The sequence below is a fragment of the Siphateles boraxobius genome, unplaced genomic scaffold (assembly GCF_051911475.1).
Source record: "Siphateles boraxobius isolate OS27281-9 unplaced genomic scaffold, OSU_SipBor_1 5, whole genome shotgun sequence".
In the NCBI taxonomy this organism is placed as follows: Eukaryota; Metazoa; Chordata; class Actinopteri; order Cypriniformes; family Leuciscidae; genus Siphateles; species Siphateles boraxobius.
Window position 1 is genome coordinate 28280026 of NW_027509141.1, and position 24176 is coordinate 28304201.

General features: G+C 36.9%; 1 protein-coding gene and 1 pseudogene across 1 annotated transcript; one reads left to right on the top strand and one right to left on the bottom strand.

Annotated features, from left to right (window-relative positions):
• LOC143711402 (two pore calcium channel protein 1-like) overlaps nucleotides 1-15178 on the top strand; it is a 47054-nt pseudogene extending 31876 nt beyond the window's left edge.
• Nucleotides 15179-17210: 2032 nt separating this feature from the next.
• LOC143712110 (myelin and lymphocyte protein-like) lies at nucleotides 17211-19414 on the bottom strand. Its single transcript, XM_077204321.1, has 4 exons — nucleotides 19270-19414; nucleotides 18149-18316; nucleotides 17854-18051; nucleotides 17211-17535 (listed from the first exon to the last, which is right to left on the bottom strand). Exons 1-4 carry the CDS (start codon nucleotides 19357-19359, stop codon nucleotides 17461-17463), a joined length of 531 nt encoding a protein of 176 aa, XP_077060436.1. The 5' UTR covers nucleotides 19360-19414; the 3' UTR covers nucleotides 17211-17460.
• Nucleotides 19415-24176: the final 4762 nt, after the last annotated feature.

Consider the following 24176-nt stretch of genomic DNA (forward strand, 5'->3'; position numbering starts at 1 on the left):
CTGAGGTGGAATTGGTCTGTGGAAATTAGGACTTTTATTATTATGATTTTCTGAATGTATGGAGACAATAGGTAGGCCTAATATATGAGTTTTGGGGGCTCTTATTTTGTAAAACAACATCAGAATGTCCTGAAACTTTGCAGGGGACACGTTGAGAAGGTGTCCTCTCCATCTGAGGTGGAATTGGTCTGTGGAAATTAGGACTTTTATTTTTATGATTTTCTGAATGTATGCAGAAAACAGGTGATATATGAGTTTTGGGGGCTCTTATTTTGTAAAACAACATCAGAATGTCCTGAAACTTTGCAGGGGACACGTTGAGAAGGTGTCCTCTCCATCTGAGGTGGAATTGGTCAGTGGAAATTAGGACTTTTATTTTTATGATTTTCTGAATGTATGCAGACAACAGGTGATATATGAGTTTTGGGGGCTCTTATTTTGTAAAACAACATCAGAATGTCCTGAAACTTTGCAGGGGGCACGGTGAGAAGGTGTCCTCTCCATCTGAGGTGGAATTGGTCTGTGGAAATTAGGACTTTTATTTTTATGATTTTCTGAATGTATGCAGACAACAGGTGATATATGAGTTTTGGGGACTCTTATTTTGTAAAACAACATCAGAATGTCCTGAAACTTTGCAGGGGACACCTTGAGAAGGTGTCCTCTCCATCTGAGGCGGAATTGGTCTGTGGAAATTAGGACTTTTATTTTTATGATTTTCTGAATGTATGGAGACAATAGGTAGGCCTAATATATGAGTTTTGGGGGCTCTTATTTTGTAAAACAACATCAGAATGTCCTGAAACTTTGCAGGGGGCACGGTGAGAAGGTGTCCTCTCCATCTGAGGTGGAATTGGTCTGTGGAAATTAGGACTTTTATTATTATGATTTTCTGAATGTATGGAGACAATAGGTAGGCCTAATATATGAGTTTTGGGGGCTCTTATTTTGTAAAACAACATCAGATAGATAGATAGATAGATAGATAGATAGATAGATAGATAGATAGATAGATAGATAGATAGATAGACAGACAGACGGACGGACGGACGGACGGACGGACGGACGGACTAACTGAAATAGCCTTCGCTGGAAGAATGGTTGACTGAATGGTTTCAGAATGGTTGACGGTCTTACCGTAATACTTAGTGTATAAGCGCATAGAGAAATATAGGGGCGGCTAGTTTGACTGCTCATTTCGACGTGGAGGCTGGCTTGACTGCAGTTTCGTAAGTGCGGGACGTTTGTCCGTCGCATGAATAAATGCGGGACGTTTGTCCGTCGTATAAATAAATACGGGACGTTATCCTCGTGTTTGTGATCGAACGCGAGCAGAACGAGGAAAATGTATCACTTTCCTCCGTTTGGAAATAGATTTGACAGAGACATTCGGTTTTTCTCTTGCAAAGTCTATTTCGATTTACCTTTGGTCTTGGTTATGGATAGATAATACAATATTTTTTTTCTCTTTTTTTTCTTTTTTTTCTCCTGTTTCTTCTTTTTTGCTTTTTTTTATTATATATATATTTCTTTTTCTCTTTATTGGCCAATTTACAAACACAATTAATTTTAAACTGCATGTTTTTCTCTCTTTTCTTTTTGGCCATACTTTAATTTGTTTACGTTGCATTACGGAGAAATTTTTGTGTGTTGATAATGGGGAATAAAATTAGTCCACCGTTAAAAGATGAATCTCCGAAAGATTTTATGATTACAAATAATCAAGCATTTTATACGGAGCCATATTTGTCAAATTTAGCTGGCTGGTCAACTGGCAAAACACAATTAGATCCGTTTCCCCGTGACGGCTCATTCAAAGACGTGGATTTATGCGCAGCAAAAGATATGATTTTTGGAAATTGGGGCGACCCCGATTGGGATTATTCTTACATGAAACAATCTTATAAAATCTGGAAGGACATGCAAAGTTATTGGAATAAGGGTCCGGAAAGAGTTGTGAATATTGGCGATAATTTGATTTCAAAATATGAAGTGGCTGGGAGAGAGACTGCAGTTTCTGCTGTCCTTTCTTCTCCGGCTGACAGAGACAGGAACTCTCTGCTGGGGGAGGAGCGGCTCTCGCAGCCTAGAGAGGAGGAAAAAAGGCTCGCACAGTCTGTGGAACAGAAAGTTTTTCCGCAGCCTGTTGCAGCAAAAAATAGCCTCCCTGCAAAATATGAGTGTATTCCGACTCTTTCTGAACCAAGGAAAAACAGATTATACCCCGATCTGACGACCGCGACTTTGTGTCCTTTTGTTGAAACTTCAGAAGGATTTAAAGTTCATCCATTACAACTGTCTGAAGTTACGGCAATTTGTAAAGAATTACCGGATCCGTCTCGCATGGCACACCAGTACGTGTCGATGCTTAAACGGTTAACGGCATACAGCCAACTTACTGGTCGAGACTATCGCTTTATTTTGACCAAAACATTGCCTGCTGAAATTACAGAGGAATAATTAATTGATGAGGTTGATCTGTTAGACCCAGTGAACGACGCCCCACCCGTTCGGAGTATTGTGTTCAAAGATTCGGAACCTGTTGATTTGTCCGACGCAACGAGCGCATTTAAAATTGCTGATTATGGAGATTATAATCCCGACTGGATTTGGTCCAGTCCTGGTAAATTGAGAAAAAATTTTCAAACAACTGACTGCATTTTTAGTGAAGCTGTCTTCAGCTAAACAGGACATTTCGTACGCAGCGAACACAAAGCAGAAGGTGGGAGAAAGTCCACTTGCATTTTTAATCGATTTCGAAATGCTTGGATTCACGAATCTGCGATTCCTATTGATGAGGATAATTGTTTGTTGTTTGTGAACACGTTTTTGAATGACAGGCACAATTAGACTGCAAGAATGATTCGAATCACTACAACTAATATTAGTAACATTTCTGTTGATGAATTGGGAAGACGTTTGCGTGAACTTTCGGCTGCTGGGGCATTTGACAACTCCAGAGGAAAAGTTCCCGCAATGTTTCAAGTTAGTTCCGCTGTCCAAAATCGCCCGCCGCTCAATGACAAAAGGGACATAAAGTGTTTTTTCTGTGGGTGTCGCGGACACGCAGCGCTTTTGCAAGAAAAGAGCTGAGAGATTTTAGCAAAATAATGATAAACAGATGTTCAGGCGCTCTGATGGCCCGCTGCCAAAACCCCCTCCCTTCATTCCTCCCTCTGAAAGACAGAGACCTGTTTATCCAAACGCATGGCAAAAACAATGACTGTGCCAGGAAAAGGTGCTGCATTTTTCTGATAACTTTTCACAGATTTCAATGAGTTATGCAAACAAGTCAAATGTTTTGCCTTTTATTGAATTGAATGTTAACCGCAAACCATATGTTTTTTTTAATTGACAGCGGGGCTTCTATCTCATCGTTGTCTTCTAATGTCTATGAGGGCCCCATCAAGGGAAAGAAATTAAATTCTATAGGAATAGACAATGTTCCTGTGGTTTGTAATTTGACACCAACTTTACCGGTTACCTCTAGTGATGTACCATCATTGTTCAAGATGTATGAGTTTGCAATAATTCCTGATTCTCCTTTCTGTTTGTATGGAAGAGATCTAATGCATAAGTTGGGTGTTAAATTGGAATTTGACTCTGACTCTCTGCAACTCATGTTTCCAGCAGCCTTTTCTCTTACGACCGACACAGGAAGTGTTCCTTTCGAGGATCGGTCTGCAACTGAGCTCGGACAGGAAGTTGCTGGGGTAAACCCGAAACTGTGGGCGGCGCATAAGGATGACGTAGGACTACTTGACATTCCACCTTATGTGGCCAATTTGACATCGAATAGGCTTGTGTTTCTAAAACAATATCCGCTTTCAAAGGAAAAAGAGGAGGGAATTCGACTTCTCATTGATCAGTTTCTGGCTCAAGGCATTGTGGTTCCCACTCATTCACCTTACAACACACCAATTAATCCAATCAAGAAAGCAAAATGGTTCTTGGTGCTTAACGCAAGATTTGAGAAAAATTAATAGTTTGTACATCCGGCACAATAGGAGCAAGTGGTTTATCAAATCATTATTAATTCTATCCCTTTAGAACATTCTTTTCTGTCATTGATTTATGCTCCGCCTTCTTCAGCATTCCTGTTGACCAACAAACTCAGCCACTTTGCTTTTTGTTTTCAGAATTGCCAATACATGTGGACAAGGGTTCAGAGATTCTCCGGCTGTTTTCTCCGCTGTAGTGCACGCAACGCTGAAGGATGTCAGACTCCCTCCTGACACCTGTCTGCTCCAATACGCTGATGACATTCTCGTCATGGTGCTTCTGCGGACCTGTGTGCTGCTGCCACTACAATTGTCTGCAACGTTTTATCAGAGGCTGGTTTCAAGGCATCTAAAGAGAAACTTCAGTGGGTGCAGAAGAAAGTCACTTACCTCGGCCATTTCATTTCCATTCTAACAGCTGTGATAATGGATCATTATTTTCCAACACAATATCAAATCTGTTTTCTGTATCATAGGTGACTGAATATGATTCTCTGGCACTCATTTGTGTGGCTTCAGCAGCTGTGAATGGATTAATGTGATGTTAATGTATTTTTGAAGACCCATTTTTATTTATCTTGAATCTCATTTGTCTTTATGCTACTTTATCAACTTTATGCTGTGTCCTCCAATAAAGTATTGTGTAATAAAATATGGTGAATATTCTGTATTGAAAGTGGTGTTTGGTGCAGTAAATGTAGTATTTTATTTGAGAAATTTTAATTTCTTATGAGTTTAGTTCATAATTTAAAAATAAACAGGACATAAACATTTTTGATCTAGTTAATGATATTTGGGACAACAATGCACTAAAAGTTGCACATACTTGCATGTGGTGAGAAGTATGCCAGTTTTCAGTGAAATAAAGGGAAGGTATGTGAATAACAAGAGGCTGCAGTGGGTTATATTACTACAAAGACTTCAATCATAATTGAAGATGATCCATGTTGATCATTCTAGTAAAACTACTGCATTTAGTATGACCACATAGATAGCATAGATATTACTGATGTCAGGCATATAAGAAGCAATCAGAGGGGGTGAAATAGAAATGTTGGCCCTGTTTCTTTGTTGTTTTACTAAATAGTGCATTATCCTTATGTAATAGTAAAGTGTAAATATATAAATTGATTTTTGTTTACTGCCAACACTGGAAATTGGATAATGACAAGCTGTTGCAGGTTCATCCATTATATTTGTTTGCGTTCATAAAAAATACCCATCAAAACCTAATACAAGCATGATGTTAGAATAGAAAAGGGGGGAAAAGATAAAATAGTCTGGTATTTAAATGTGACTAAACAAAGTGTGTAGTCCATGATGAGGAGAATAGATGTGTGTAGATTGCACTGCCCTTCCACCCTCAGGGGCCCAGCAACGGCCCCCGGAAGAGCAAACAAATACACATTTCAAATGGGTGTAACCTAAAGTCTGGTTATTGTATCAAAGAGAAAATCGGCAGGACAAATGCTTATGCTATGTTTACTAAATAATGTTGGGCACAGTTTTCAGATATATATGGAAAGCTGGCATGAAGGTTTTTTAAAAGTGCTCACAGTAAAATATCACATTTCAGTCTGTCATAAAGGCAGTTTATGCCATAAAGGTTTGCACAATTAACCTTTAGATATCCAGTTGTCCATTAAATATATTATTTATTTAAAATGTATTGTTTCATTGCTAAACGTTTTAAAATACATTACCCACATATCTCTGTCATTCTATCAATGGAACAGGAAACGTGGTGCTGTAGTTCATTGGGATGTGCAGAAATGCTAAGGGTTAGGGTTGGGATCTCGATAAAGGAGTAATTTCTCACAACATAGAGACATTTTATAGTTAACTTATTGTATAAGTAACGTGATAATAACACCAAAACATACTTTGTAACATGAAGCCTTTTTATGTGGGTTAAAGATAGTCCAATCACAGCAAGTTCTGCGATAAAGTCACAGCCAATGACAACCCAGCTGAACAGATGCGTCACAATTACTTGCCCATTTATGGTAAATGATGACAGATCTCTTCTGGTTCCGGGTGCAGGGATAGATTTAATATTTGGCCTGTTAAATATGTATTCCTTCTAATTAATAAAACTCACATTTAAAAACAAAAGACTCTCATGTGTGCTTACCATCCAAAAACGAGTTCACACGATCAATGACACAAATTAGTTTTTGATTATTTGACTCATCCATAAATACATTTGAAAGAGAAACTTTTTTTTTTTTCAAACCAATGGCCTACAGCAGGAGTAGTTTGCAGTATTTTAATTAAAGATAATTACATGTACTAAAGTGTTTCTAACATTTACAGTGTATATAGTATATCAAAGGTATAAACGTAATCACTTCTTTATGCCATTATCCACCATCTGAAGTCTTGGAATTCCAATAAATGTAACAAAAGCATAATGAATGCACACAATTTAGATTGTAAATGCTGAATTCCAATATTTAATGTCAAACTGTTTAAAGACAAATGTAGTGCCAAAACTACTGCACAACTGTATAAATATCAGTTAATTATATACAAAAAATAGCCAGATACAGAGGCAATCTATTACAGTTACACATACAGTAACATAAAAAAAATCACTATGATGAAGAAATATTTTTTACGAAACAAGAAATCAGATTCAACTTAGTTATGTGAAAATATATTTGTTTCTTCCTCCCTTTAAAGAAAAAATAGGCAGAAACTTAAGCACAACATTTTACATTCTCAACTTTAGTTTTATATCCTTGTGATTATTGTTCACTTTTATTAAATGAAACTAAATGAAAGGAAACTTAAAATAGTTAATGATTATAAATGTCAGCAAGAAAATGTTTCTATAAAATACATTCACGGGTATATTACATTTACATTAACCAGGCAGTGATATAATGATACCATAGATGCAATTATGGTGGATATTTACTATAGTAACCACTGTAATAAAAGGTTTAATGAAGCTAAATGCAAGACATTAAGTCCAACTAAATGTAAAGGTAACAAAATCACAGAATAATGTCCAGTTGTCAAGTGTCTCATTTCTGTAATACTCTTTCAGCACCAAACAGAATTCCATAAATATTTATTATTTTCAAAAGGTTTTCCTGAACACTCTCAATATCTTCAATTGTTCGGACAAACACCTGCTATATACACTTGCAGAAATATACATTTGACTATTGCATGATGAAGTCGCTGCATGACTAGAACTAATATACATTTGTTATTAAATTGTTATTGTACTGTTTGTATTTTAACTATATTCTTTTTGTAAAGCACTTTGATTGAAAGCGCTCTATAAATAAATGTATTATTATTAATGGATGTCAATGAATATGTCCTTTACCAAAACCCCTGATGAGCACTGACGCTTATTTGATAAAGGCATTAGGCAGACATCAAGGACACATCCTACGCATGCCCAAACAACACCGCACAAAGAGAGTAATGAAGTGGACACCACCAGGAGGATCAGGACACAGCGAAGACCAAGGAAGACATGGAGACAGATGTTTCACGAACACCTGAACAATGTCAGTGTCCCATGGGAAGATGTGGAGAACTAGTCCACGGATCGAATACGTTGGAGGACACTTGTTGCCCAATGTGCCCAGCACACTTGATGATGATGTTGTGAGTTTATCCATAACTGTGGGATATTTTTCTGTAAAGAGGTTGTATAATTAAATGTTAAATGCATTTATGTAATAAGTTTACTGATATGTGGGCATGATTAAAAGTATGTCATTAATAGCAAGCAAAAATAACACGATTTACATGCAAATGGTACAGTTATCAGCAGTGTAACTGATCTGATCATGACAAAATAATCGAGTATCTGATGTCGTGTGAAAAGTCAGATTACCTTTTTTTCTCTTGCAAACAGACAGAGGTAGGTCATGAGGTGTGGAGAGACATCATGTATCATTGGAACATGAACAGACAGGGTCCAATTTGTAATAATTTTAAATAATACAATGCAATTAATATAAACTTTCTGACAGTGTGTGGGGCATCCGCAACTGATTTGCAAATATCGCGATAAATATATACAGGAATTGAGGCAGTAGCCAATGACAGCACTAGGAGTAAAAGCTGCAGGATTATGTATGAGTATACAAATATGTATGAGCATCGTATGAATTTGAGAACTTGTTAAATCTTGTGAATTATTAAGACTTAGAGACTATGTTTGTACTGATTGGGCTATGGGGTTTGTAAGAAAAGTTTTAAGAAACAACAAATGATTGATAAAATGTTTGATTACAGGTTAAAACCAACACATTGTGAATATTTGCCTTTGTAGCTTTTTGTCTCCCGTTTACTTCTCCTCAAACAATAATGAGCTGACTGAGTCCGAAAGGCCCTTTTGGTATTTTCAGCTGAAAAAATAGAAAATTAAATATAATTATGTATAATATATAGGATTATTTAAAGGAAAAATTACAGATTTTTGGATTTTAAATTATTAGGCATTAAAAGCATGGTAAGTGTTGTGGTTACTATGCATTTACAAAAAATATTACTACTACCAATGAGGTAAAAGCATGGTAAGTTTTGTGGTTACTGTGCCTTTACAACAAATTACACATTAAAACTGCAAATACTGTGGTAAAAGCATGGTAAGTGTTGTGGTTACTATGCATTTACAACAAATATTACTTTAAAACTACCAATACTGAGGTAAAAGCATGGTAAGTTTTGTGGTTACTGTGCATTTACAACAAATGACACATTAAAACTGCAAATACTGTGGTAAAAGCATGGTAAGTGTTGTGGTTACTGCGTTTACAACAAATTACACATTAAAACTGCAAATACTGTGGAAAAAGCATGGTAAGTGTTGTGGTTACTGTGCATTTACAACATATGACACATTAAAACTGCAAATACTGTGGTAAAAGCATGGTAAGTGTTGTGCTTACTGCGCTTCTACTGAAAATACCACTTTGGAACTAATTACTACTGTGAACCTGATATGAATATATATTTCATATATGATTAACTGATTGAAGGTCTAGGCCTAAGTTAAGCACGTCACGTGACAGACAGTGTTTAATCACGTTAGTTTAGTAATGTGTTTCGAATTAGAAACCAATGAAACGCAAAGCCTCCGTGGAGATGACAGATATAATGCAGTGACTGAACATGAGAGAGCTAATCTGATTAATATCGACAAACACAAAAGACATTATAGCAAACATTATTTGGACAGCGTATTTACGACTACTTACCAACATCTGGCGCACGTGACCTGATGCCAAACATCGCGATGTGTTCGGAATGAGACTTCTTCAACGCTATTTCCTACTGATACAATTCGCGTCGGTTATTGCCGCCACAGGTTTCCCATTGAAAGCAATGGAGTTCCTAATGCGCCACAGAGTGACGCCAAGGGGCGCCTTCGGCGTCTGCCGTATGACGCCTTGGGCGCTTGACCATGCTTCAGTTGTTGACGCCTTGGGAGTGAGAATGGGTTGGCATTTCTCTCTGTTTCTCCCAGCACTCTTTTATTATTTCCTGAACTGGATGTGTGCCCTTTCATATTAATCCAATAATTCATTGTTAATTTAATTTTCCTTATACTTATGGACATTTCTCCTACCTCCACCTGTAACGCTGATATCGGAGAGGATCTAAAAGCCCCATGGCATATTCTTAATGATTGTGCCTGAACTGTTTCTGTCAGGGTATTGTACATTACCTATCTTAGTTATGGTGTTATATCCAGCCCACTAGGGGGACTCACAGGAGTAATACAGGTCAGAGTAATAGCAGAGTAAAACAGTTGATTCTAATGTAAACAAGCTGAGTGCAGTTGTTCCATGTGGCTCTTCAATAAACAGACAAAATACGATTAATGCCTCCTTGCAAATGCATACAAGACATGGTGTCAGAAGTGGGATAAATGGAGTGTGTTACTTAAGATAGGTGATACCCCAGTTAGTTTTAAGATTGATACGGGAGCGGATGTTACCATAATGAACACTGGCATATGAAAAGCTTCACCCAAAGGCTCAGCTCCTTCATTCGAACATAGCACTAGACAGCCCAGGCGGATCATTGAATTGCATCGGACAGTTCACTGCAGCAGTGGAGCATAAAGGTAGAAAATATGCCGTTACAGTGTATGTGGTTGATGGAAGAACTGTCAGTAATCTTCTAAGCCGACAGACAGCAGCTGAAATGGGGCTAGTCAAAAGAATAGAGCAGATAACCACAGTTTTTGAAGGAAGTGGTATAATGAAAACTGAGCCGGTAAAAATACACATGAAAGAAGGCGCGGAGCCATACGCAGTACATGCACGGAGAGTACCATTACCACTGCTTTCTAAAGTAACAGCAGAACTGCAGAGAACGGAGGAACAAGGTGTTGTGGAAAAAGTCACACAGCCTACAGATTGGTGTGCACCCATGGTTCCGGTCATGAAGCCCAATGGCACCATCAGAATTTGTGTTGGGTTAAATAAACTAAACGACAACATAAAAAGAGAGAGATACATGCTTCCCACAACAGACAAAATTCTAGCTAAATTAGCTGGAGCAAGCGTCTTTACATCATTAGATGCAGCGTCAGGATTCTGGCAGATTCCGCTATGTGATGAGAGCAGCTTGCTGACGACATTCATCACTCCGGTGGGACGCTATTGCTTTAAGAGGCTTCCTTTCGGAATCAGCATAGCCCCGGAAATCTTCCAAAGAAAAATAAATTGACTTCTCAGGGACATGGAAGGAGTCGCGGTGTACATGGATGATGTGATCGTGTACGGGAAGGATCGGGCCGAGCATGACAAATACCTGGAAAACGTGCTGAAAAGGATGGAAACTGTGGGGCTCAAATTGAATAAAGAAAAGTGCGTTTTCAGGAAAGCAGAGTTGAGTTTCCTGGGTCACGTTGTGGATGCACAAGGAGTCAGAGCAGACCCAGAAAAGGTACGTGCAATAAGTGACTTGCAAGAACCTGAACAATGTAAATGAGTTGAGAAGGGCTCTAGGCCTCATAAACTACATGGGTAAATACATTCCGGACTTGGCAACGAAGGGAGGTCCTTTGTATGAGTTGCTTAGGAACAGACGTGCATGGACATGGGACCAACCGAAGAAAAGCGCATTCAACATTCTGAAAAGCTCGCTCACCAACATGACATCATGACTTTGCGTAAACATACACGCCACTTTCAAGTCAAGTGGCGTGTTATCTATACGCATTTTGAGCTATCCGCGTGTATGTCCACGCCGAAATCTTTTGCGTGTATGTCTACGCCATTAAATGTCCGAGTGATTCCGCGTGTATGTGTACGCCGTTAAATGTCCGAGCGAAACGAAGCAAAATCTATATCTACATCTGTGGAGCGATCTTTTTTTTCCTAGGATGGTAGGAGAACACTCATAAATGGTATTAACCCCAGTGACGGGTAGGTTTAGGGACGGGGTTGGGGTAGGTCATATATCTATATATACATAATACAGTAATATAATGTTAAGTCAAAGGCGTTGATAAACACGCTGAAAAGCGATTATGCGTGTTGATAGCACGCCAAAAATGGAAATACGAATTGGCGTGTCATACATACGCCATTTCATGAGATCAGTCTGCGCTCACAAAAGCTCCAGTCCTGGCACACTATGATCTGGAAAACGAAACAGTAGTATCAGCAGATGCTAGCAGTTACGGTATCGGCGGCGTTTTAATGCAAAAACCTGAGGACAGCTGGAAACCGGTCGCGTACTGTTCTAGAAGACTGACGGATTCTGAAACAAGATACGCCCAGATTGAGAAGGAATGTCTTGCAGGCGTGTGGGTGCGTGAAAGGTTCCAGAAATACTTAGTGGGCTTGGACACATTCAAATTGATCACTGATCACAAGCCATTAGTACCACTGATTAATAGTAAAGATTTGGACACAGTGCCAGTAAGATGTCAGAGACTTTTGATGAGACTCATGCGGTTTAATGCAAAAGCGGAGTACGCACCTGGCAAAACCTTGGTTGTTGCAGATGCACTGTCGCGTAGCCCATTGCACACCATCGAAGACTTCATGACAGCAGATGTGAGTTGTCACGTGAATGCGATCATCAGTTGCCTGCCTGTGTCACAGCGTAAGCTAACAGAAATGAAAACTGAGTCACAAAAGGATGAGCAGCTACAAAGCGTAGAGAAGTTCGTAACAGAAGGGTGGCCAGAATATGCTAAAAGCGTTCCTGATAGTGTACAGAGCTTTTACAAATGCAAAGACTCTTTGTCAGTGAGTGAGGGACTGATTGTGCTGGGGAACCGCATAGTAATTCCAAAAGTGATGAGACACGAGATGCTTAGCAGAATTCATGACGGACACCAAGGTTTGTCGAAATGCAGGGTACGCGCTCAAGAGACTGTGTGGTGGCCCGGAATTTCTGAGGATCTTAGGCGTAAGATCGAGATGTGTAAGTTTTGCATTGAGAATAAACGTGCACAGCACAAAGAACCTTTACAGTCAACACCACTGCCGGAAAGGCCATGGCAACGAATAGCCATAGACTTGTGTATGCACAGAGCGCAACAATATCTGGTAGTATCTGACTATTATTCGAGCTACTTGGAAATTCTTATGCTACACGTCACAACATCTGAACATGTTATTCAGAGACTCAAAGTGTTGTTTGAGAGATTCGGCATACCTGAACAAATTGTTAGCGACAACGGACCGCAGTTCTCTAGTGAAGCTTGGAGGGGCTTTTGTGATATGTACGATATTCAACACATTACATCAAGTCCGCATAATCCACAAGGTAACGGACATGCCGAACGAGCAGTTCAGACAGTGAAGCGCATTCTGAAACAGGACGACCCGTTGATGGCACTCATGTGTTTCAGAGCCACACCCACCACCTCTACAGGAGTTAGTCCAGCGGAATTGCTTATGGGAAGAAAAATCCGTACTACTCTACCCACTTTACCGAAAAATCTGAGACCAAAGTGGCCAAACAAGTCAAGTGTGAAAGAGAAAGACAAACAAGCGAAAGAAAAGCAAACATTCTACTTTAACAGACGACATGGTGTAAAGGACCTACCTCTCCTTAGACCAGGTGATTCAGTCTTGTTAAAGCTGGACAACGAATCTAAATGGAATGGGCCTGCGACGGTGCTGAGAGAAAGCACAACTCCTCGGTCATATGAAGTTTTTAATGACGAGGGGGGAGAGAAACGGAGAAATCGAAGGCATCTTCAGTTGCTTCCGGATGATTTATTTGCAGAGAAAATAGCAACAAAACATACTATCACCAGATCAGGAAGAGTAAGTAAGCCGGCTGAGCGGTTGGACTTATGAATGAGCCTGATAATATGTTGCCAGAAACAGTGCCACTTAACAATTTAAGTGTGTTAAATGGCCAGGTTTGGTTATTCCTGAACATAATAATTAATATTATTTAGTTTGAGGTGAAAATATGTTTTGGTAGTGAGTTCAAGAGGGTTAAATACATAGTTATCTGTGTTATGTTAGGTTACTGGGTTTTAGCCACAAGATAGACAGAATTGTGCCCTGGAGTATTATACTAAGGGAGGGAGGTGTCAGGGTATTGTAAATTACCTATCTTAGTTATGGTGTTATATCCAGCCCACTCGGGGGACTCACAGGAGTAATACAGGTCAGAGTAATAGCAGAGTAAAACTGTTGATTCTAATGTAAACAAGCTGAGTGCAGTTTTCCATGTGGCTCTTCAATAAACAGACAAAAACATATATTTAATATATAATATATATAAATTATTATTATTAAATAATATTTTTGTACTTATCTAACTATTTCTGTATATGTGTCTTGAAATTGAGCCTGGAATCCATATCCATAGATATCTTATAACTTTAACTTGTTCAAGTGTCTGACCTTGTAGTTTCACTTTTATTTTTGGGAAATGATTTGGCCTGATCATCTTGAAGTGTGTGGGAGCTGATCCGTGCTGGTAGAATGCGTGTAGGAACGTCGCCATTCAGGATTGGTCACTTATCTGTTTCCTGGCTGCCAGTTTCTCTGAAGCTGGCCAATATTTGAGCGAAGTTAATTATAAAAAACATCTCGTCTGTAAACTTTACCAAGGCAAGGACTGACACATTTGTATTGCATTCTAAAGAGCTCCGTTATCAGACCCACAGCGGAAAATGAAATCATATCCGTACAATGGCATGGTTAATTAGTGAGCGGTTTCTGGGGATTATGGAAAAGCAGCTATAGCTGCTGCTAGGAGGAGACACCGTGGAGAACAGAAAGAAGGAAGAGGAAAATAATTGTATCCACTCCTGTTCATTTATTTGGAATGTCAGAAAAATACTTTTTCCGAACGTATTGTTTGCCAAGCAATGATATTTTTAATTTGCACCAATCTTGAAAGATTGCATTGGTCATTATGGAAATTTGCTGGCTGCATCCGTGTTAGATCTCCCACAGAACCTTCATTTCCCTTCACACTTTTATTTCATCACACTGGCCCTGTTTAGTAAATCTAGCCCAAAATTTTGATCTTGCATTGACACTAATACATTCACATTTTTTTTTTTGGACAACATGGCTTTTTGAATTGTATGTTTAAGAATGTTTGTGTATGTCTATGACCTGATTATTCTGGTGAATGCTGTGTTCATTGGTCTGGATGAGGAGAACCCTGTGGTATCAAATGCTGAGTGGGGTTTTGTTGTTTTTCTGGCTTTGGTTGGAGATCATTCTCAAACTGTACTCTACCGAGCCACGGGCGTTCTTCGCCAGGAATAATTTCTGGAACTGGTGAGGAACACTTTATGTTTTGTATGGCTCACTGAATTTGATCACATAACATCACCTGTAACCAATGAACATGAAACCAAATTTAATCAACTCTATCTCTTATAGATTTGATACTATCATTGTTGTCTCTGCACTCTTTGGCACCATCATTAACTCAGCACTCAAACACTGTAAGTGCACATGTGGATATAACTAAATAAAGCACTGGGAGGGTTATTATGTATATATTTGTCTCACTGTTACACTTTATTTGACATTAGAAGATCAACACATTTCTGCATTCTCTAAGTGTTATATCAGAGTTGTTAGTTTGATATAAACATACCTTTAAGAAGTCTTGTTGGCTTTATCTTTATGTTTGCAGCTGGAGGTTACACAAGTCGTCAGATCTTGGACATAGTTTTTATCTGTGATGCCATATAGAACAATTTTCCCCTTATTGTAAAGCACATTTTAATAATCAAAAGAACCTCTTGTAAGGAACTCAGCTTTTTGGAAATATTAATAATCAATAATATCGTGTTATTATTAATTATAAATATTTGGGTCAGTTAATTGGATTAACTTGATGTGGCTGAATTAATATTACAATGAATTAATCAGTTCTTCCAACGAACTCTTTTGATTATTAATTTATTCTAAGAAAAGGGTATCTTCCATGGCCACAGAAGAATAATTATTTCTTCGCCTGTACAGTACTTTGAGCCAGTAGCAAAAACCGTGATCGTAAAGTGACTTGTATTGCAAACAAAACAGAACCAAATACATATTATGTACAATTTTTATTAACTAAATATAGATATTTATATGAATATAAATAAACTAAACAACATACACACATGAATTCATAAATAGGTTAGTGATAGGATGAAATTGGAAACCGGAAGAGGGTCTATAGGAAGAACCGTCAGAATTTCATTTTCTCATTTCATTGAATTGAATACTTGCATGTGTAATGGGAACAATTCTTGAAGTTGCTGAAAATTGAAGTCGTTGATGGTTCCGGCAGTGTCAAGTGGAAGTTGGTTGAGCGTTCTCTTTCTCCAGGAACGCATGACTGGTTTGGTGAAGGCCTGGGACTCTGTTGAGGCCACGCCGAGCACCCAGGAGAAGTGAGGAAGTCGGAAGGATGGGTGATTGGAGTCGTTGTTGGTTGGAGTCTTTGTTCCAAAACTCTTGAGATTGTCCTTGGTTCTTTGTGAGAGAGTCATCTCTCTCCTGCCTGAGCCCATATCTGGTTGGAATCGAGCCCTGCTGGGCCCTGGGCCCCCGTGGAGGGGGAGGGGGTTCCCCAGTAACACCAGAACAGTGTTGCGGCTGGATGAAAGAACTAAGAGAGGGAGGTCACATGTGGACTGTCTCTAATAAGGCCTGGAAAAGATCCTCCCCTAAGGGTTGAACTCGACCAATAAGAAAGGTGACATGTCTGAGAGGGAAAGTGGCTCTTAGTTGATTTACGGATCTTTGTCCCTAGCATGATTATACCTTCATTAATGCTCAGATAGCTATAACACATCCACACTGCATTCTAGAAGAAGGTGATGTACATCAAAGTGTGAGTCATTAAATGAGGATTAATTAGGTAGGAGGCATGATACAGGTGAGGTTACATTGATCGTTAGTTGGTTGTATACCAGGATACATACCATAATATATACCTAATAGTACACGAGACAGTAAACCATTTACACTGTTTCTTTCACAGTGTTATGCATGTTCATTTATAGATCAGTTAGTCTATGATTAATGCAGCAAAGTCTGTTTAAAAGAGGGTTTCTGTTTCATAGTCTCTCTCTTGAGTATGTGGCCACATTCCTCGGAGGTCGTAAAATCTCCTTATCATGCCCTGTAACATGACACTGTTTCTGTCCTTGTGTTTGTTCATTTGGGCTGTGTGAGGAGTTTCATAAACCTTTGTATATAATGAATAATTAGTATGTGTCTGATTGGTCCATACCCTACACTCTCTTGAAATGCGGAAAGTATTAGTGGATTTACTAATTGTGGAGTTAACAAATGTTTTCCTGAGCATAACGTTTGAAGCGGATGTCATTACAAATGTCAGACAGGAAAGATTTCAAAATGAGCGGTTCATTCATAAATCTGTAAGATCTTAACTTCATGTTGTTGAAATACAAACCGGAAGACAGAACACAACAAGCGTAGTCCTGAACAAGGGGCGGAGCTACAGAAGGTCTATATAGGATCATGCTATGATGCAAGACCAAAAACCTTAGCAACTGCAGTCACATAAAAACAAAGATTCTGGGGTTTTTTTGTTTGTTTTTTGTTAAAATGTAAAAAAAAAAAATGTTTCTGGTTCATCACACTGGCAGAATGTTGTAAAAGCAGGTGATTCATTCCAGAAAATCTTCCTCTTCTTATATTTAAAAATAAAGGGCAATTTGAAGCCCTATAGAGACCAGTGTGACCAAGAGATCATACCCCACAGATCGTTCATAATCTCCTTTATTAGTTAAAGGAATTACAATAATGTATACCTAAGGTGAGACTAGTTTACAAAAAAACCTAAAAAGTAAAAAGTGGTTTTAAAAAATAGTCTGTATACATTTTATAGAACACAAGAAGCCTGGACAGTAAATATATTATCTCTTGATTTATTACTAATGCATTATATGACATTTGTAATAACTTTGCTTAATGAGGCAGACAATCATGAGTAAATCAGGGTGTGTGCTGATGCTTTAGACGGATTTCCATCTGAGGGCTGAGAAAATGGTGTGGATGACATACAGTAAAGTGGTGAAAAAGGAAAACACCTGAAAATAAAGAGACAAATAATCACTATAAACTTCAATGGTAAAAATGTAACCTACAGTTGCTTTTTTAACATGGCTTTCATTGGTTTAATCTAGTCAAATTGATTTCATGTTAAATAAGTTATTTGTTACCACATGAAGCTAGGTTAACCTAAATGAGGTTACAGGTTTAGTACTTTTAAATATTCAAGATTATTCAGAACATCAGCTTTGTCATTTTTGTTCACAGATTTCACCAATATCTTACAAGTTATATTAGTATTTAACAGGTAAAACAGCGTTAGATTTGGAACTTTGATTTAGGCTAGAGAGACTCACCACGGCAGCTATATCCAGCTTGTAATTAAGTTGGATTGCTTGAAGAACACTCAAATTGTTGATTGGAAGAATATTCAAAATGCTATTTGAAACACCATTCAAACCTTTGTTTAGAATTCCATACTGAATGGTTATAAAAGCTAAAAGCACAGAAGCACTGAGATAGAGGAGTGATGCAAATCCATGGCATGCAACATCCTATGGAGAGAAATTTAGGAAAATGTATATTAAAATAGGAAAACGTCCGCATGAGGAGAGAGGAAGTAAGAGAGAAAGAGAGAGATTATAGACTTACCGCACTTGCCCAAGAGCTTCTGCTACGATGAGACCCAGTGGCAAAGACTATCAACCAGAGGAATGTCATGATGAAACAGAAAATTGTCACAAAAATCACATACACCTGGGGGTTGCTAGGCTCGAGCTTTGTAGATGCTACTAGACAAAAGACCAGACCGCCAAAGACCTAAGAGATAAACATAATGAAAAAATGAGCTTCCAGATAGTTGTACTTTTTCTACAAGAAAATATATTGGTAACACTCAATAAGGTTCATTAGTTAAAATTAGTTAATGTATTAACTAACATGAACTAACAATGATCAATAAATTTGTTACTGTATTAGTTAATCTTTGTTAATGTTAGTTAATAAAAATATAGCTGTTCATTGTTTGTTCATGTTAGTTCATTAACTAATGTTAACAAATACAACCTTTGATTTTAATAAAGTATTAGTAAATGTTGGAATTAATATTAACTAAGATTAATAAATGCTGTAGAAGTATTTTTCATTCTTAGTTCATGTTAACTAAGGAAGTAAACTAATGAACCTTATTGTAAAATGTTACCAATATATTAAAATAGATTAAAATTGGAACTCTCTTTCCCTTGTGAACATCTTTGCTTTTGAATTGTTTTAAAACTTTTCCTGAAATACTACATGAATATCAAACAGTAAACATCTAAATTGGATATAAGAGAAAATAATGATATTGAAATAAAATAGAATAAAAAACATTTTGAAATTTATTTGGCTTATTGAATTTTTTTTGAAGATTACAGATTTGCTTAGTTTTTGTATTCACTTACAATAATGAACCAAATCATTTTAAATAACTTGGATGTACGTTAACAGTATAGTCTTTAGATTAACAAATTGTATTTTTTAATAATTAAAATAATTGTATACATTTTCTGTTAATATTTGTTTTCTTTTTTAAATGACCGTTAATTAAAATAAATCAGGAGGCTAGATTCTCCAGGATGAATTCTCACAGTGATGGTTGTCAAATAAATACTGTATACTGTAAAAAAAAAAAAAATCATTATTTGTTATCAAAACATTTTTATTTTGTAAAATCGATTAAGATAATTTATGTAGTTCAGATTAATTAAATCAATTGATTAAAATCAACTCACAAGCTCAACTAGGTAGAAGATTTCGGGAATGGTGCAGAATAAGGCCGCTCCGCTGGGTAGGAAGCCCGCTTGCGCTGTATTGGATGCCATGTTTGTTCTCCTGAGTGTCCTCTCTACAAAGGTAAATGAATGTGCAGAAATGCTGAGGATATGCTTATTTATTTAAGAGGCTGACGGAGGCTGGACAGACCTGTTCATCTTGATGCAACATGACCCACCATGTGCACACCAATGCCATTCACCAATGGCTGCTGTTTTCTTGCCAGACATTTTAGCTCATTACTTTTTTGACATGCAGTGATGTTGCTTGTTGTCTTTCAAACAACCACTGCAACTTTCGTTATTGTTTTTTGACAGGCCAAAGGTCTACAACAACATACTGTAGATTTGTCAACAACAACAACAACAACAACAACAACATCTTACTGTATATTCTAATCCAACCAATTTGCAATTCATGGTGGTGATCAATAGGCCTATGCCAATGCAAAATATGGGAACAATAAACTGAGCAAAATTCATTATTTTAAAATGAAAGATATTTATCTCAACATTTGCCACGTTGACAGTAAAGCACCCATGAAGAAGACTACTAGCAAAATGAAACATTTAAAAATACGTTGAAACATGTTTCCTAAGAAGTCATCGATCTGATTAAAGGGTGGTTTAGATTTTGTCAAAGCGTGACTCAGGATTCAGTTTCATAGATTTTTTGAGTGATAAATTAGATATTTCTTACAATATCCAAGTGAGACTTAATTATTTTCCATGTCTTATTTTATTACCGGGTAGTTTTGAAAATTCCAGGCTTTAGATGTTTTATTAAGTTGTAGGCCGATGTATGGTAGGCCTAATAGCGTTTTACGTTTACAACGTCACTAACAACTTCACTAATCAGAAGTGTCAAGCTTTACCTGTAAGCTTTTTTTATCTGCATATACTATAACGAAACTCAACAATTATACAAAAAAAAAACTCTTTAATATTTATCACACATAAGATGGTTGGGTCGGTCACTTCATAGTGTCTTACACTCCCATCTATCTTCTTTTATTCTTCTTTATTCTTTATTCTTTTCATGAAAATGCATTATTTATACCAATCACATACAATTCATTTGAAATTTCCTTTACATTTCCATGATCAGAAAGGAGCAGATGGAAGAATAATATTCTTATATTTATCTGCCCCCTTTATAGACATCAATAGTAGATGGCATTAACATTGTTCCCTCCACCATCACCTAAAATGTATTAACATACATAATAGATATCATTAGCACTGTTCCCTCCACCATCACCCAATCTCCAACATATCTGATATTTATTTCAACTTTTATACATTGACCACATACAGTCCAATTCAAAATTCAGTTTGATATAATTCAAGTTGTTTCTTTTTATAACTCTTTTTAAATTCCAAAATATTTGTACAACTTTTTAAGTCTTTCCTTAGAAGATTCCATGCTTTTACTCCAGCAACAGACAAACACATTTGTTTCAGGTTTGTTCGTGCTATTAGATGTTTAAAGTCATACGGCTGTCTGTGATTTACATCTTCCGAAGTAAAAACAAATAACTTTTGTAAGTCATGTGGAAGAGCATTACTTCAAGCTTTAAACATCACTAATAAAGTTTATAATTCTACAATGTCTTTAAGTTTTAACAATCCTGACCTAATAAAGAGTGTATTTGTGTGGTCTCTATAGCCTGCTTTGAAAATAATCCGAATGGATCTTTTCTGTAAAATAAATAAAGGCATAATATTACTATAATATGTATTTCCCCATATTTCTACACAATAGTTTAAATAAGGCAAAATCATTGAACAATATAAAATTTTCATTGTATTATATGGTAAGCTGTATTTAACCTTATTCAAAATAAGAAGGCTTTTTGCCATCTTATTTTTAACATGCAATATATGACTTTTCCACGTCAATTTTTCATCTAAGGTGACTCCTAAAAATCTAATTTCAGACACCTTCTCAATATTTACATTATTTATAGATAACCTGACTTCCTCTTTTCTTTTATTGTTGAATACCATAAACTTCTTCTTATTCAAATTTAAAGATCATTTATTTACATCAAACCACAATTTTAGTTTAACCATTTCATCTTCAATATTATTAGCTGAAGTTTTCAAGTCATTTCCTGAACTATATAAATTTGTATCATCTGCAAATAATACGTGGTGTAATTTTTTTGAAACCTCACAAATCTCATTTATATATAAAATAAAAAGTTTGGGTCCTAAAATTGAGCCTTGTGGAAGTCCACATTCAATATTCATACATTCTGACCTATGACCATCAAACTCAACATATTGTCGTCGTTGTTGTAAATAGCTGGTTAACCAATCCAGTACAACTCCTCTAATTCCATAAGTATATCATTTTGAAATAAGAATTTGATGATCTATAGTGTCAAATGCCTTCTTCAAATCAATGAACACTCCTATTGTGTATTTATTTCTGTCTATTGCGGTTGTTATGTCTTCAATAATTTTCGCGATAGCCAAGCCTGTAGACCTATTTGACCTAAATCCGTACTGATTTTCATTTAATAATTCATGTTTTTCAATAAAGTTATCTAATTTATTAACAAAGAGTTTTTCAAGCACTTTAGAAAATTGAGGTAGGAGAGATACTGGTCTATAGTTTTTAAAATTATGTTTATCTCCAGTTTAAAAAAAAGGTATTACCTTACCTATTTTCATACTATCTGGAAAAACTCCTTCTGTAAAAGAATAATTAATTATATAATGTAATAGTTTAATAATGCAATCAATTGTGTTTTTTTACTATTTTCATGTCAATACCATTACTATCCGTTGAGGTCTTATTTTTTAGCTTCTGAACCACAGATAATATTTCATTTTTAGTCACCTCACCTAGATACATTGACTGCATGATCCTATTTTCCCTTTTCCAGACTCCCCCTAACTGATCATTAGATATTGATATTTCGTTTGCTTAGCTAGATCCTACATTTACAAAAAATTGATTTAGTTCATTGACCATTTCATCTTTTTTATCTATTACCCTATTATCCTTTTCAAAATATTTAGGTAGTTCCGTTCGTCCAGTCTTATTCCCAATTACATTATTCAGAATATTCCATGTAGCCTTTAAATTATTTTTATTTTCATGTAACATTCGATTATAATTGTCCTTTTTTGCTTGTCTCAATATATCGGTCAACTTATTTTTGTATTTCTTATACTGTTTTTCTGCATTATCTGCTCTTGATTTGATAAACTCCTTATAAAGTCAATTTTTCTTTTTAGAGGCATTTATTAATCAGTTTGTTATCCAAGGTTTACTATACAGTGTAAGATAACATTTAAGAAAATAATTATAGGCATTAGTAGTATATATGAGATGGCAACTGTCAAAATGATTGATTGACAGGTGGGCGTGTCTATCATTCGATCTTCCCTCGCCCCTTCCGGTCCCTCCCCTTCATGTCCCGGCCCTTGTCCCGCCCCTTCCAGTTCCGTCCCCTTCTTGTTACCTTTGACCTAGTTTCCGCCCCTTCCTGTTACCTTTGACCTAGTTCCGCCCCTTCCTGTTACACTTTCTGTCAAAATGATGGATGGTTACCTTTGACCTAGTTCCGCCCCTTGCGGTTACACTTTCTGTCAAAATGATGGATGGTGACAGTTAGTTTGATCGTTTGAAGTTAGTTTGATCAAGAAAAGGGAGGTATTGGCCTTTGATGTTAACATAAGCTTTGATGTTACAGTTTCAAAGTGATGTGACAGTTAGTTTGATCGTTTGAAGTTAGTTTGATCAAGAAAAAAATGGGCGTATAGGATGTGTGACAGTTAGTTTGATCGTTTGAAGTTAGTTTGATCAAGAAAAAGGGGCGTATAGGATGTGTGACAGTTCGTTTCTGACTTATGTTCCGCCCCTTGCGGTTACACTTTCTGTCAAAATGATGGATGTGTGACAGTTAGTTTGATAGTTTGAAGTTAGTTTGATCAAGAAAAAGGGGCGTATAGGATGTGTGACAGTTAGTTTGATCGTTTGAAGTTAGTTTGTTCAAGAAAAAGGGGGTATATGATGTGTGACAGTTAGTTTGATCGTTTGAAGTTGGTGTTTTTTTCGCCGCATCCCCTACATATCCCTGAGCTTATCACGGCAGCTGTGAAAGTGATAAGAAAAATTTTGGAAGTTTATCTGTTCTGTAAAAAGTATATATGTTTTGAGTCAGTGTGAGATCATTCATACATTGCATTGTTTTTTTTCTTCAACTCTCTAATAAATGTTTAACTTTTAATTAAAATTGTTTGCAATTTTGTGTGGCTCCATTTTATTTAAACTTTTTGTGTGAGGTTTTACATAAGCTGTATGTTATTCTTCAACTCTCTAATACATTTTTTTTAACTGTTTGGAATATTTTTGTGGCTCCATTTTATTTAAACTGAAATGCTTGGTTCAGTGAATAGTTCTACATTTATTTTAACTTTTTGTGTGAGGTTTTAGTAAGATTTTATTTTATATTCTTTTTACAGAACAGAACACAATTTCAGAACACAAAAAAAACTTCCACAATTTTTCTTATCACTTTCACAGCTGCCGTGATAAGCTCAGGGATATGTAGGGGATGCGGCGACAAAAATACCAACTTCAAACGATCAAACTAACTGTCACACATCCTATACGCCCCTTTTTCTTGATCAAAGTAACTTCAAACGATCAAACTAACTGTCACACATCCATCATTTTGACAGAAGCTGTAACCGAAAGAGGCGGAACTAGATCAAAGGTCGTCTTCCATCATTTTGACAGAAAGTTTAACCGGAAGGGGCGGAACTAGGTCAAAGGTAACAGGAAGGGGCGGAAACTAGGTCAAAGGTAACAGGAAGGGGCAGAACCGGAAGGGCCGGGACAAGGGGCG

What these genes read in the sequence shown, in the direction of transcription:
- LOC143712110 (XM_077204321.1), bottom strand. Translation starts at nt 19,359, where the DNA reads ATGGCATCCAATACAGCGCAAGCGGGCTTCCTACCCAGCGGAGCGGCC. An exon ending in TCTTCTACCTAGTTGAGCTT is followed by an intron (nt 18,317 to 19,269) that starts GTGAGTTGATTT and finishes TTTATCTCTTAG; the next exon opens with GTCTTTGGCGGTCTGGTCTT. An exon ending in AGCTGGATATAGCTGCCGTG is followed by an intron (nt 17,536 to 17,853) that starts GTGAGTCTCTCT and finishes CTTTATTTTCAG; the next exon opens with GTGTTTTCCTTTTTCACCAC.